Genomic DNA, 15,658 nt, shown 5'->3' on the forward strand with positions numbered 1-15,658 from the left:
AAGGGAGACTATTGGCTGTTTCAACTATCCGATTACAGGTGTCTGATGACAGCCAACTGTTCAATCACACTGTCCGATTTCAACTCTACAAAATAATTCGCGAAAAATAAAGAAGTTACTCCACCAATCACATTTGAGTAAACTGTAATGGTTATGATTAACATGTATATATACACCGGTTTTCAAAAAAGGTTCCAATTTGAGCATTTTTTCTTTTTCCATTAAAAAGGTAGATCCAGAACTCGTAAAGTGAAAACGTACTTAGCAGGTAAGTACAATGACTGCTTTGTTTCACCCTCGCACAGTAGCAAGAACGGAACTTCTTCTTCGATGTGAAATGTTAATGCCTAGTCCATCACCCTTTTGATGAGAAAAGAAAAGGTATACGTATCTAATATGTATTTTTAAAAAGCAACTGTTCCAAAAACTTGTGAACATAGTTTTGGGCTGACAATTTATACCTCCGCCGCTTGACTTCCTCTTTAAACCCTTTTTCTCCCATGAGTGACCAAGATATAATTTCTCTTTACAATATCAATAAAATATCAAGCAAACAAGCAATGAGAATAGAGAACAATATCAATTAAGGGATTATTAGTTGATCCAGTACCAAAATTCTCTGAACTAACATCACAAGAATTATATGACAAACAGTAAGGAGAATTACTAATGAGATCTTGGGGGTGAAAGGGTTAACACGTATTTAACTTGCCCAGTTTTTGTAGCCCTTTAGGAATTCTATATTACGACAACATTTGAGTACATGTAAAGCAGAAATGTGATGAAACCGAGAATTCTTTTCCGGACGTTAAAAAGTGAATCGATGTATGCTTAATTTTGTGTGTGGAAACATATGCCTTCCAACAGAGTTTGTTTGTTTGAATTCAAATGAACAAAAATGGTGAAAGAATCATCTTGTCTGAATTGTAACTAGAATAGTCCATTTTACAGTTACCTGCTTGGTTGCCAGGCCTTTGGAAAGGAGTGAGGCTAAGATTGACCTTGTTATGATAAAAACATTGCTGCTTTTCAAATGTAAACTATTTTGTTATCATTCTAACTAGATACTGGTCTCTATCACAATATTGTCACCTTCAACCCCTTTCCAAATCAATGGCTTGGCAACTAAGTACACAACTGTAAAATGGCCTATTGTAACCAGACCTATGTGTCTGTCATTGGGTGCTGGTAAGTCGTGTTTAAATATATGTGTTCTCTGAATTGAAAACAGCACAGGGACTTACGCAGTCCTCCTCATGGAGAATTGGGGGGAGGGGACTTGCGCCAAAAGCCTCTTTGGAATTAAAGAGAGTACCAGCAAGTTCAATTGCTATGAATAACTAACTATTACTTTTCACTAGAGTTTCTATGCATCACAGAAAGCAAAGACTCTTTGCAAAGCACTTGAATACATGTCGCAAACGTGGATGATAATCCCCTGATCATTACACCCTAGTAATTTTTCACTCTGCTGGCTTCTCTATTTCCGGTGATATTCGGTGATCACTTCCTTATTGATTTTATGTTGGTACACTCATGTAGCGTTTGAATTGCCTCGTTCTTGTCGTAAACCAAAGCCTGCAGAAAATTTTGGGAGTGTGCAACCTAGTTAAAAGACAAAAAAAAAAAAAAAAAAAAGAAAAGAAAAAACGCATAGCGTTTAAAAGGTCACTTGCTTTTAAGACACGAATATTCTTATGATTTTTAACCAATGAAATTGTACCCCGACAGAACCATGTCTTTCCCTGCGAAAAATGAGCAATTCATATCCTAAGTTTTGAGGCACCGATATACATTTTCATAATTTTGAAAGAAGAAAATGGTACACTAAGAGAGTAATGTCTTTCTTCTCTCCTATCCATTTAGGTTCAGCAACACGTCGCGCGTGCTCAGGTCTCAGTAAGTAGTACTCAAAGACTGCTTGTTGCAGTAAACTTGGGGAGAATGCAACTTAATTAAAAGACAAAAAACGTATTGCGTTTATAACGTTCAACATGAAAATTTGTTGAGAATTTCTTATTCTAATTACCATTGAACAAAAAAAATAAGGTTGATGACTTCATGTGGTTTGTGCTATGCTAAGAATATTGTAAGGGGTAGTTTGCATGAAAACTTCAATCCATTCAACAGTGGCCGGGAAGGGGAATCAACTTACGCGACCTCATGCTATTTGACTGCGACTTTTTTTTCACATGTGACTTCTTCTTAAGTGCCTTAAGATTGCGAGCTCACCTAACAAAGCGGTCAGCAAATGCAATGCTGGAAGATAATCAGGTAAAACACAATGACAGTCCAATGGAAAGGAAACACAGATCAATATGACTGCGGAAAAGCACAACCACAGAGTAGTCTTTTTTAATGGTCACCTGGCAGTCCACCAAAAAATACAGTAAAAATTTACAGATTGAGAATAAGGCGCCGGTTTTGAAAAAGTCGCCGGTTTTGAAAAAGTCGCTGATGGAGAGAAGAATTGTGCATGGATAAAAAGAGAAGTAGAAATTGAAAAAAGAGGTCGCGAAAGAAAAAAAAAACAAAGTGGCAGAAGGAAGAATTAATTCGTAGAAGAAAAAAGAGTCATTTTCCCGCTGATTTGTTTGAACTTGCAAATCTTGGTCAGGAAAGGGAGACTATTGGCTGTTTCAACTATCCGATGACAGGTGTCCGATGACAGCCAACTGTTCAATCACACTGTCCGATTACAACTCTACAAAATAATTCGCGAAAAATAAAGAAGTTACTTCACCAATCACATTTGAGTAAATCGTAATGGTTATGATTAATATGTATATATACACCAGTTTTCAAAAAAGGTTCCAATTTGAGCATTTTTTCTTTTTCCATTAAAAAGGTAAATCCAGAACTCGTAAAGTGAAAATGACCCCAGCAGGTAAGTACAACGACTGCTTTGTTTCACCCTCGCACAGTAGCAAGAACGGAACTTCTTCTTCGATGTGAAATGTTAATACCTAGTCCATCACCCTTTTGATGAGAAAAGAAAAGGTATACGTATCTAATATGTATTTTTAAAAAGCAACAGTTCCAAAAACTTGTGAACATAGTTTTGGGTTGACAATTTATACCTTCACCGCTTGATTTCCTCTTTAAACCCTTTTTCTCCCATGAGTGACCAAGATATAATTTCTCCTTACAATATCAATAAAATATCAAGCAGACAAGCAATGAGAATAGAGAACAATATCAATTAAGGGATTATTAGTTGATCCAGTACCAAAATTCTCTGAACTAACATCACAAGAATTATATGACAAACAGTAAGGAGAATTACTAATGAGATCTTGGGGGTGAAAGGGTTAACACGTATTTAACTTGCCCAGTTTTTGTAGCCCTTTAGGAATTCTATATTACGACAACATTTGTCCACATGTAAAGCAGAAATGTGATGAAATAGAGAATTCTTTTCCAGACGTTAAAAAGTTAATTGACATATGCTTTATTTTGTGTGTGGAAACATATGCCTTCCAACAGAGTTTGTTTGTTTGAATTAGAATGGACAAAAATGGTGAAAGAATCATTTTGTCTGAATTGTAACCAAAATAGTCCATTTTGCAGTTGCCTGCTTGGTTGCCAAGCCTTTGGAAAGGAGTGAGGCTAAGGTTGACCTTGTTGTGATACAAACATTGCTGCTTTTCAAATGTAAACTACTTTGTCATCATTCTAACTAGATACTGGTCTCTATCACAATATGGTCACCTTCAGCCCCTTTCCAAATCAAAGGCTTGGCAACTAAGTACACAACTGTAAAATGGCCTATTGTAACCAGACCGATGTGTCTGTCTATGGGTGCTGGTAAGTCGTGTTTAAATATATGTGTTCTCTGAATTGAAACCAGCACAGGGACTTACGCAGTCCTCCTCATGGAGAATTGGGGGGAGGGGTCTTGTGCCAAAAATCGATTTGGAATTAAAGAGAGTACCAGCAAGTTCAATTACTATGAATAACAAACTATTACTTTTTACTAGAGTTTCTATGCATCACAGAAAGAAAAGACAGAAAATTTTGGGAGTGTGCAACCTAGTTAAAAGACAAAAAAAAAAAAAGAAAAGAAAAAACGCATAGCGTTTAAAAGGTCACTTGCTTTTAAGACACGAATTTTCTTATGATTTTTAACCAATGAAATTGTACCCCGACAGAACCATGTCTTTCCCTGCGAAAAATGAGCAATTCATAACTTAAGTTTTGAGGCACCGATAAACATTTTCATAATTTTGAAAGAAGAGGATGGTACACTAAGAGAGTAGTGTCTTTCTTCTCTCCTATCCATTTAGGTTCAGAAATACGTTACGCGTTCTCAGGGAGTAAGTAGTACTCAAAGACTGCTTCTTGCAGTAAACTTGGGAAGAATGCAACCTAATTAAAAGACAAAAAACGCATTGCGTTTACAAGTTAGAATCGAGTTAGATCAAGATCATACAATGAGAGAAAAGTAAAATTTTGTCTAAATTATAACTTGAAGGAGGTCTAAACTGACCAAAAATTCATTTTGTTTTTTAAGACACCAATATTCTTACGATTTTCAAACAATGAAATGGTACCCTGACAGAACCATGTCCTTCTCTGCATCTATCCCTCTAGTTGGCTATTTATTATCTAACTGAGAAAGGAATTAGGCTCGGTGGAAGCGAGAGAGGGAGAGCTTCTCTCTACTACATTATTTCTTGTTACACCCCATCAGCACGCTTATTATGTTTTAGTTCCTGGAATTCGGAAGAGAACGTTTGGTAAATACCAATTGACCACTTTGGGCTCGTGTATTTGGATTGGACCTCCTCGCTGTCCACTGTAATTCCGAAAAAAAAAACGTTAACAATGGAACCGGTAATAACTTCAGGACTGTCTTATATATTCTTTTCCTCTTAGGTTCTCTTGGTTTCAAGGAAGAAGAAGGTTACAAGGCCAATCTTGTCAACGTCGTTGAATCGGATCCAGAATGGAGATCAGGAGGAACAACATTACAAGGCCAAAGCACACAACGGTTTATCAAGGCTGAACCAATCAGAGTGGATCCTTCAAAGAAGATTGAGTTGGTTCTCAGGCTTGTGGCAAGGTAACACTTAAGTATGCGTTTTGAGGGCAAGTGAACTGTTTCAAAGTATTTGATGCATTAATAGTTTTAATTTAGATCTGCTACGGTCCGGAAGATAGTTTTTTAAGCTTTACTCTAATTAATAATCAGTCATGGTTAACTTTTCGCGGACACTTTGCATGGTTAACGACCGTATGGACAAAAAATCACCTCGCTAGGGATGAAATTTACGCCTTTTTCATCCAAAACAATCGATGGAAAGCAACCTTATTTTTATTTTTTTCTGTTTTGGGTGTCACATTGTGCAACTTGTTCTCCAACAAGCTTCTTTTGAATCATAAGGATCGCTAACTGTAAAGAACCTTTTCTCACTCTTCCTCTGCGGGCCAACAAGCCTCTCAACTAAGGCTAAACACCAAAATTTATTGAACCAGCTTGGCTAGTATTTTCATTTTGGGTATCGTGAAGGGGTCCAAAGATACAAGATGAGCTTCCGATGTCGTTTTGTTGTGTTATCTAAAGCAATTTGTTTCCTTTTTGGGTATTTCTTTGTTTTCAGAGAGGGAGAAGAAGGTCTCAAATTCCCCGAAGGCAAGTGCACTCCGTTGTCAACTCTAATTCCACCAGCTGTCCAAGAGTAGAGCATAGACTGGGTCGGTGTCTATGCAATGATTGACTGTTAGATAGCTTTAGATAGAGTACCCTACAGAGTGACTACTGGGTTCACTTTGACGAACTTATGTCTAAACTGGATAGTTGTGAGATAAACCAAATCGCGCTGATTTTGTACGACCACCTGGTTAAAGACCGTTGAAAATAAGTTGCATGACTTAAGCTAGTCGTGGTCAAAAACAAACAAACAAACAGTGGAAAAGTCAGAGGCAAGTTTCTGCTATTTTTTCTCTCTGACTCTCTGGTGTGGTTATTTTATTTTGTTATCTGAAAATAGTCAAATCAGAGGAACGTGGAAGGATTTCATCAGTGTGCCTTTCGCTTTACATGAATGTTCATTTAGTAATTTTCTTAGAAATGTGATCGAAGAAATGACTCGAAAAACTGATGTAAAAATAGCTCTCTTATGGGCACATTGGCAAAATAGTCCTTGTAATGAACGAGTCAGTTAGAATACTATATAAGCGCCCTATAGCTATGGATCACAGCGAAGAGGCACGCCGCACGCTTAACTTCCAATGTATCATCAGTGATGTGAGGTTTGTGTTTTTCGAGAACAGCATAGGGTAAATTTAAACTGAGAAATTTTGTTCGTTATGTATTGTATAGTAACTCTGTTATAAACTGTAACAGTTGGGAAGCACTTTGTTGCTTTATTACATCATTCCTAAATCGGTGGAATGAAGGTAATCTTGCATAATTTTGTTTTAAATCGATTTACATGATGTACACGTTGTACCAAAAGTTCTCTTTTTAATATTTTTAAATTTATTGACTCTCTGAATATTTGCAAAGTAATGAAAATCAGATCAAGAGGATCTTCGTGTACTGTTTGTATGTGACCTGAGTAATTTCTTTTTCAACTAAAGAAAAGTGCCAGTGTTTAAAACTGCTATACAAGGTTGAATGTGTTCGACAATGTTGATATAAATCTATAATCGTGCGATCGTACCGAGCCGCCATATTTGTTTTGCTAGTCGACATTTTCAAAGCTCGCGCCACATTTGCGTCCAGATCTCGCGCGGTCAAAAAACCCGATTCGTCACTAGCGATGAGGGACCAACAACCTGTAGTACAGCTATGTCAACCACATGGATACTGAAAAATGAAAGATGGTGTACTAAATTAAAGGGATTAAAGAAAGGTGAGGTAGGTTATGAAGTCGGGTTGCTAAATTTAATGGGGTAAAGATAAACTCTAAAACCTTTTGTACAACTTAGTCTATATATGTAGGTTAACTATGTCTTGAATGTATTAAATATACTTTTAATGGGTTAGTATTAGTTGTTGAAACATTTTCGTTCCTAGTTTGTAAATTAAGAGAAACTGGTTTGAAAAGTGGTGATAGTGTGGACAAAAAACGTTTTTTAAATTAACGTAATAATTTTTGTTCTTTTGGCCACTAGTGTCCAAAATCACAAATAGGCCACTATTATCCAGGATTATAAATCGGTTTTCAGAGTTCAAAATTGCAAACCGGCTTCTGGGGTCAAAAATAACAAATCGGCCACAAAGGTCCAAAATCACATAGCCACTAATGTCCAAAATCTCAAATCAACCCCAAGTGTCCCAATTTGCAAATCGGCCACAAGGGTCCAAATCACAAATCGGCCACTAGTGTCCAAAATCACAAATGGGCCACTAATGTCCAAAATCACAAATCGCCCGCTAGAGTCCAAAATCACAAATCGGCCACTTTTAGGGTCTTCTAGGGTCTAAAATCACAAATCGGCCATTATAGTGACCAAAATCAGAAATCGCCCACAAGGGTCTAAGTTGAATAATAGGCCACCAAAGTCCAAAATCACAAATGGGCCACTTGTGTCCTGAATCAAAAATCGGCAGCTAGAGTCCAAAATCACAAATCGGCGACTAGTGTCAAAAATCCCAAATCAGCCCTAAGTGTCCTAATTTGCAAATCGGCCACAAGGGTCCAAATCACAAATCGGCAATTTTAGGGTCTAAAATCACAAATCGGCAATTTTAGGGTCTAAAATCACAAATCGGCCACTAGTGTCAAAAATCCCAAATCGGAAATTTTAAGGTCTAAAATCACAAACCAGCCACTTTTAGGGTCTTCTAGGGTTTAAATCACAAATCGGCCACTATAGGGACCAAAATCAGAAATCGCCCACAAGGGTCTAAGTTGAATAATAGGCCACTAGAGTCCAAAATCACAAATGGGCCACTTGTGTCCTGAATCACAAATCAGCCACTTGTGTCAAAACTTACAAATCAGCCATTAAGGTCCAATAAATGAAATATCAGCCACCAGTGTCCAAAATCACTAAACAGCGTCAAGGGTCCAGAATAATTAACAAATCGGCCCCAAGTGTCCCAAATTGCAAACCGGCCCCTGGTGGCCAAAATCACAAATCAGCCACTTTCAGGGTCCAAATCGGCCACTATGACTAAAATCAAAAATCGGCTACTGGTGTCCAAAATCACAAATCGGCCACGAGGGTCCAAATTGAAAAATCGGCCATTAGTGTCCAAAATCACAAATCGGCCACTAGTGTCCGAAATCACACATGGCCACTAGGGTCCAAATTGAAAAATCGTTCACTATGGTCCAAAATCACAAATCGGCCACTAGGGTCTACATTGAAAAATCGGCCACTAGGGCACAAAATCACAATTCTGCCACCAGGGTCCAAAATAAAAAAACAGCGTCAAGGGTCCAAAATCACAAACCGGCCGTTTGTGTTCAAAATCGCAAATGGGCCACTAGGGTCCAAAATCATAAATCGGCCACAAGTGTCCAAAGTCACAAATTAGCCAATAGTGTCCCAAATAAAAAATCGGCATTTAGCGTCTAAAATCACAAATAGGCCACTAAAAGTCGATTAGTACACGTTGTGAATGAGATTCCTTAGCCCTTTTCTCCTTTGATTGTTAACTGAAGAAGAAGCATGTTTGCCGTTCTTTGCGACAGTAACAAAAGGTTGAAGTCTCATTCAGTTCTACGATTTCTTAAATTTAGGCTTTAGTAATAGACTGAGTACGAAACGAGTGTGGGTTCGTAATGACTGGCAACCGATTTTAATGAATTATGATTTTTTTATCGCTTTTTAATATTCCGCGTTTTCACAAAAAGTGCGCCATGGTTTTCTGGATTTCGAAAGATAATGGGTTGAACATTTTTAGCAAAGAAGTAGTCTAATAAGGTGTGAAGTGAAGTGTATTTTTATTTCCTTGGAACAGAAACACGATAGAGGTCAGGTTATCGTTATTTCTTTGAGTTGTAGCTTTGATTGTGCCCTTCCCGGGTGTAAGTCAACTTTTATATTTCGACTTGCAAAGGAAATACCCGGGTTTTTTAAATTGCATTTATTACGTGGTGTCGAGGTAACACGCCTTGGAGGCGAGATTGATTACACCTTGGTGGTGAGTCTTTCTGGTGGCGAGGTGACTGAGTACCTACTGCTGTGATGGACTGCTTCTGTTTTGTGCCACTAAATCGCTTATGAGAGTTTCTACTTCCATTAAGCTTAAGGTTTCACAGCATAGCTACCATCGTAGTATACGTGTAAGTAAAGTGGAAACCTTGGCATGTTCTTAAATAAATATGCCTTGGAAAGAAACGACCTCGTAATAATGAAAGCCGTTTCGTTCTTGGATACTGGCCATCTCACTTTTGGACCCGCTTACTTCACATTCCTTTTGCTGGTTGTTAAAATTAATCGACTGGCACTGATTGGTTTCCAAGCACAACTTGATACATTGTATGACATCAGTGACACTCTGTGATGAAATCACATGACCTGGCAGTGCTTTACCCGGACCAAACCGTGGCTCAAACAACGCTCCTGAGACTAGATGGAAAATAGAAGAAAAATAGAGAGTTTTAATTTTAGGCTTTCACCTTTCATTGATACGGAGAGTCCACACTAGACAGGTTGTGTTACTGAGTATAAAATCAACTACATCACGATCAAAATGAGTCTTTCAAGCTAGAGGAGGACTAAGTAGAAAAACTTCATCCCGGAATCCTCTCGAATTCACTGATGGATTCTATGTTCCGTCTATCTGTTCCAGTTGTAGATCTCAGTTGACGTCAAACGTGGCAAGAAATCAATCAGGCGCGCGAATCGCTTGTGAGTTTGTTATCTAAAACCGAACAGACATGGTGAAATAGTCTACTCGAGTTTAGTGCAGTGAACAGGAACATACAATTTAAAAACTAACTAAACTGTTTTGCTTCACAGTGTTCAAGCTGTGATTTTGTTTCTGTAACAATGTGCTTGTGTCAATGGAAAAACGCCTTTTGTTTTTCTTGCTCGCAAACACCTGTTACGTTCTTTTACAAGTCGTCACTGGGGTTAAATTTTTTGAAATCTTGTCATCATTTCCAAGACTGTTTGTCATGTTGAACCAGACAAAGCACATAGGTTATGAACTACTGCAGCCATTCATTTGTACGCACATATATAGCACAGAAAACAACCAATCGTAGCGGCCAAAGTAAAAAATGAGTTCATTGCATGATTACATTTGGAATATTCCTGACTTTGGAATTTCCAGGAGGATGTAAAAATATACAATCCTTCCCCACAAGATTTTGTTCAATCGCAGTGCTCAGACAAGTCTTTCTATGGTCCATGAGAACATCAAGCAAATGTGCACGGTTCATGTAACATTACTCTTAGGAGACCAGATGGCCAAAGGCTTCTTTATATTCAAGGGCAATCGGAGGGATTGGGTCTCCTAACTCAGTTAATCCTCAGTGGCACTGCCGAGGGAGACTTTCACATGTCACGAGAATGGTCGAACAAATATAACTTTACGAAAGATAATTGTAATAAGAAAAAAAAAAAAAGACATACACGTGCACGTGGTATTATGGAGCGTCATTGAAATTTATAAATAAGATATAAAGATATACCTTCTGGCCAAGGTTCTCCGTAAACTTCCATTCTTGTGCATGTCCAATGATACCACTTTAAAGGTATAAGGAGGAAATATCGAGCGTAAATAACCGGAATAATGTTCTTCTTTACTTCATGTGCGTTGCTATTTCCTTCTAGAACCTGAAAATTTAATGCAAAAGTAGTACTTATAAAAAGCAGTACTGGAAATAAACGTTGCTAGTCTCAAGGCTGTTGTCACCTCCGCGACTCAAAGAAAAGAAAATGTTTTCAATTAGAACTGTCCAACCAAAGGGCTATCTTATGAATGTCTTGTTTCTCACTTGTCCTTATCACCTAATTTATTTTTGTTTGCCACTTGTTTGTATTTAAGAAAGAGACTTAATTGGTTTGCAATTCAATCCATAGATCAACACGACAAAGAAAAGAGGTAACGGATTTTTGAGAAAAGACCGGCACTACTCTTTCTTAGTTAGGGATTTAAAAGTATGGTTAAGACTCGTTACGTTACCGGGACTTACGAGAAACTTTCCCCAATTCAGTCAATTCCTGGTTTGTATGCATTATCCGCATGAAACTTACTTATCTGATAATAAACTCTTCTTCCTTCTAATGTTTGCATAGAGGTTGGTCGGAAAGAGAGCGCTTGAAGTAGTATAGTTAGTTGAATACCATGATAATCATATATACAGTCGAGTTGGCAGTTTTTTGTGATATTTCTTGTTTCCATTGTAATTCTCTTTTACCTCTGGACTTTCCCTCCAGCTAACACCATCGTCAGACCATCTCAGTTTGTATTCTTTCAAGTAATCATAGTTTCCAGCATTATTTCCTTGAGTGGCAACTGCACAAATACGGTAAGGTCGGCCAAAATCTACCTACAATTATCAAATCCTCATGAAGTATCAGATTGAGCAATGGATTGTCAAAAGTAATGTGGGGTTGCATTAATTTTCCTTTGCTTCAGTCCAAGCCACACTCTCACTTCGATTTCATGATAGGCCTTTACAATCTTAAGGTTGGTTTCGCAAAGGCTCAAATTGAAATATCACTTGCGTTTGATTGACTGTTATGACTATGACTATTTTACGAAACCTATTTCAAAGAAAATCTCAAAACAAAGTCGATCGTCTTTCCAGAACAACCCCAGTTGCGTTTGTTGATATTCTCGTTGCACATCTTTGGTGTTTAATACCTAACTCAACCCAAACAAATATAGACAACTTAACTCAAAGTCGTTATGGAAAGACAGCCGCGAAAAAAAAATTAGTTTCAGGAGCTCAGTACTTATGAAGAAGGAAGGCGATAAGGAAAAGTTACGTGGTGAAATAAAAAATACCTGAACAAAAAAAGAATCGGCCTCCAGCAGTCGCTCGCAAGCTCATTTGGACATTAAATAGTTCACTTCTTTCCCACCTCATCATTATTTCGTCAATTTTGATCTTTAACTTGGCAGAGAGATTCAAATTTGTTAAATACCTGGATGTACACATTCTCGTTCGCAGTTTCCGGCCATTGTCGACACCAGGCCTCTACTCCGTTCAAACGAGCCCTTGAAGGATCTCCCGATGAGGCAGACAGTTGAGAATCTAGAATGTCACCTGTTTCCATACCAACGGCTGGTGCAGTGCACACTAAAAGTAAGAAGAAAGTAAGTTTTGTTTTAAGTCAAAAGTAGAGCCTAAGTATGTCTGCACATCGTCAGAAATGACGTCATTTTTGGCCAATTTGTACTGAAATAATTGTTTATCGCAGTAACGGTGAAATTGGTGGAGACTCTCTCATTTATTCATCTATATATTTATCTTTTTACACAAATATGTGCTATTTATTCAGTATCCTCCTATTTTAACTCCTACATTAATAAATTATTGTTGATTGTTTATTGCAAAAGATTGCATAATGCACGAGTTTTACCACCAACAAAATTAACCACTCATTATAAAGCTTACTGGCATCACGCTAAAAAGTTTCAGAGCTTCGGTTCATGTCAATTAATTCAGGAAGTACCTTGCAGACATGTATAAAGTTCAACCCTCATTGACACAAGTCCTTGCCATGTTAGAGGCCGGAAACGGATATACCGTGCTGTGATTGGCGGGTTAAGTTCATGATATACAACTGTATCACGGTCCTGATTTCCGGAAAACTCCTAAAGCATAAAATAGCGGTTGAATGTTAGGAATTAATCTGAGCTGAGAAAAAAGTTTTGACGAAAGTAGCGCTCTTTTATCCGATTTCATGATGTCACTATTCCTTTGAACAAAATTTTAGAAATCAGAAGTAAAACTGAAATTAGACCGAAAGGAAAAGTTAAACATTTAATACACCTTATTCGATGGTTTAACATACAATACACACGGATATTTGCGAGTTGTGTAGTATTTTACTGCAAGCAATAGACAAAATGTCCGCTCGTATTATATTAGAATTAAAGCGTCGAATAGGGGAGTTATTATACCACTATTATTTCACTTTCTAGTGTTACGATTTTAGTTTGCAAAACACATCCCACGGCCTCATCTGTGCATCGTATTGATCGCAAAAGGAGTACGTGAAAGACGAAAAAAACACGAACGAAACCATTTAAGTGTTCTTTGTTACCAAAAAATAAATCTGTCGCACTTAAAAGTTGGTTTTTTAAAAAATAAAACGATATCAAAGTTTGGATCGTTCAATCATTCAGTGCTGCCATTTTGTTGCTTCATATTTTTGCCTGTGGTACAGAGTTATACCGTGGCACATTGTGCACGTCCTCATGACCTTATTTGGTATAATGACATAAGAGATGAATAATTGTACTCATTAACGCTTTAACCCCTGAGAGTAAATGGAATCTAATGTATATCCACAGCATCACCTATGAATCAAAAGTGTAGGTCATGAGGATAAAGGAAATGATCACCATTTTAAGAAGCTCCTGATTTTCGAACAAATTCTTGTCAGTACCATTGGAAATATGCAGAGAACAGTGTGGAGAGAATAATCAATTTACGAAAAAACAGGCTTGAGTCTAAACTCCATAGAAAATATGTTTTAAACTTGTTAAATGAACCACAACATTTGGCTGCTATAAAAACTCCGAAACTTCCTAAAATTCCAAACAAAGGAGTAACAAATTTACGCGAACGAAAGCTCAAAAATAACTAAAACCCCACGAAAACAAACTAAGAGTACAAAAAGAATACGAAGGGGGAAGAGGAAGAGAAAAATTGTTACTTGAAATTTAAGAACGAAAGAGATTTTCTACAGAGACTAAGAATGCTAATGTTAGGTGGAAAAGGGTTAAGACCAGTTTTTATGCTGTTTAATTTTATTTGCTGGAGAAAATTAGGAAAGTTGTTAAACCAAAAAATACGGAGCCATAGTAAGGTTTTTTTTTCCAGGAGTATAGTTGTTATTGATAACTTTCAGAAAAAGTAATAAAAAAAATGAAAAGTAATATTGTTTTTAGGTCACCCAAATCTAGAAGAGGGATATAGAATGGATTTGAAATATAGAAAGGATATGGAATAAATCAAGGAAAATGTAGTGTAGTTGATCAAAAGTGTTTCAGAAATTGTAATGAATCACAGTTGCATTTAAGCATGGCCAAATTGAAGCGGCTGATTGTAACAGCATCAAAGGAATGATGAAAAAGGACTTAGATAAATGAGAAACTGAGTGTGGTGAGATAACTAGAAACCTCATGTGGGCATGGATCAGTCGTGTATTGCAGCTGCAAATTCGGTTGAGCAACCTTTTACTTTCTGTTACCTTGCGCAATGATTGGCCATTTTCCTTGTAATACTCAAACTTAACTCCATCATAACTGTATTGCACGTAGTATTTTGTCACCCATTGATCGTTATCATTCCTCCCCTGTGTAGCCAGGCCTGTAACACTCGTATATTGACTGCGTAGGTCCACTTGGAGCCACTCATCAACTGTGTGCTGTAAAGCCACCCAACCTCCCGCTCCTGAACTTGGTAGAAGATTTAACCTAGCCCGGGTTGTGCCGTGAGTGGCTGAGTTCCATTGCGAGGACGCTGTTATTTGGTCGTCCTGTATGTTGCCGTTTTCCATGCCGAGAGGAACTTTACATTCTAAATAATTTTTTTGGAATATGCATGTAAGTACATGTAAACACCATCCTCATCAATACTCAAAAGATGCATAACAAAATCTTTCTGCACTCTACATACTCTCTGGGACCTGTCCAGGAAACACGTGCCACTCTCTCATCTTAATGATTGGTCAGTCTCCATTTTCAAGCGCTTCAGGCAATCTTTTTTCTTAGTCGTGATTGCCTCTCAGTTATAATTCCTTTTTTATTCAGTAGCCGTTGTGTTAATTTTGAATTTAATGAAAAAGGCGCTTTCCGATAAGCTTACCATAAAATCAAATCAATTTAAGGTGGAAAGCAAAAGGTGAGATTTTAACCCAAAAAAAGGGAAACTAGCTAAGAGATCAAATCTCGTACATTTATTTGGGTCAAACTGTAAAGCTAATTTCACCCTTTCATAACCAAGGTTTCTTTTATGTCGGGACTTATAAGGCTCCTTTCCCGTAGCCTTGTTGTTTCTTTCAGAGTTTGTTGACGTTCCGTGGGTTATTTGGAATAATGCCTATATGGGTATTTGTTTACGTTATCTTAACTCAATATTTTTCAGGTCTGGGTTTGTGATAATTCGGAGAGATACTTTAACGCAAAGCGCTGTCATCACAGGCGGCCCAAGCTCACGTCTCGAGAAAAAGCCAACAGTTAATTCATGAAAGTGTCACGCGTTAAAAATTTGAACACGCCATAAGGAACTTCGTCTTTTAACATGAATAACAGTGATGGTAAAGCAAGCTTAAAACGGCAGAAATCGTCGGAAACTTCGACGGACACAAAGAATGTGGGTAAGTTTTATTGATTTTACGCGTGTTCATATTTCGAAATATTTATTGATATAAATCGACTACATTTGGTTCCCCGTACTATTCCTTGTAACGTGTTCAAATTTTCAACGGTTCCTCACGTAACTTAACACCGAGTCACACAACGCGTGACGCTTTCATGAATTAATCGTTGGTTTTTTCTCGAGACTTG

General features: G+C 37.6%; 2 protein-coding genes across 5 annotated transcripts in view; one reads left to right on the forward strand and one right to left on the reverse strand.

Moving 5' to 3' along the window:
* LOC113665684 (uncharacterized) overlaps window positions 1–5,806 on the forward strand; it is a 20,309-nt gene extending 14,503 nt beyond the window's left edge. The window contains exons 15-19 of the mRNA XM_089200230.1: window positions 230–268; window positions 1,867–1,899; window positions 2,849–2,887; window positions 4,879–5,065; window positions 5,604–5,806. Coding sequence (XP_089056356.1) covers window positions 230–268; window positions 1,867–1,899; window positions 2,849–2,887; window positions 4,879–5,065; window positions 5,604–5,685 — 380 coding nt within the window. The 3' untranslated portion in view covers window positions 5,686–5,806. The remainder of the gene's footprint in view (window positions 1–229; window positions 269–1,866; window positions 1,900–2,848; window positions 2,888–4,878; window positions 5,066–5,603) is intronic.
* LOC113673034 (lactadherin) overlaps window positions 1–15,658 on the reverse strand; it is a 46,815-nt gene that overhangs the window by 29,735 nt on the left and 1,422 nt on the right. For 3 of the 4 annotated variants that reach the window (XM_089200273.1, XM_089200270.1, XM_089200272.1), the window contains exons 3-8: window positions 14,341–14,669; window positions 12,595–12,736; window positions 12,064–12,218; window positions 11,331–11,462; window positions 10,602–10,746; window positions 8,889–9,531 (exon numbers count right to left, since the gene is read on the reverse strand). In XM_089200273.1, the coding sequence (XP_089056399.1) occupies window positions 9,275–9,531; window positions 10,602–10,746; window positions 11,331–11,462; window positions 12,064–12,218; window positions 12,595–12,736; window positions 14,341–14,649 (1,140 nt within the window). In that variant the 5' untranslated portion in view covers window positions 14,650–14,669 and the 3' untranslated portion in view covers window positions 8,889–9,274. Of the gene's footprint in view, window positions 1–8,888; window positions 9,532–10,601; window positions 10,747–11,330; window positions 11,463–12,063; window positions 12,219–12,594; window positions 12,737–14,340; window positions 14,670–15,658 lie in introns of those variants that run through there. The other variant, XM_089200271.1, reaches the window with a different exon arrangement.

Source organism: Pocillopora damicornis, chromosome 3 (genome assembly GCF_964200805.1).
Source record: "Pocillopora damicornis chromosome 3, jaPocDami1.2, whole genome shotgun sequence".
Taxonomy (NCBI): Eukaryota; Metazoa; Cnidaria; class Anthozoa; order Scleractinia; family Pocilloporidae; genus Pocillopora; species Pocillopora damicornis.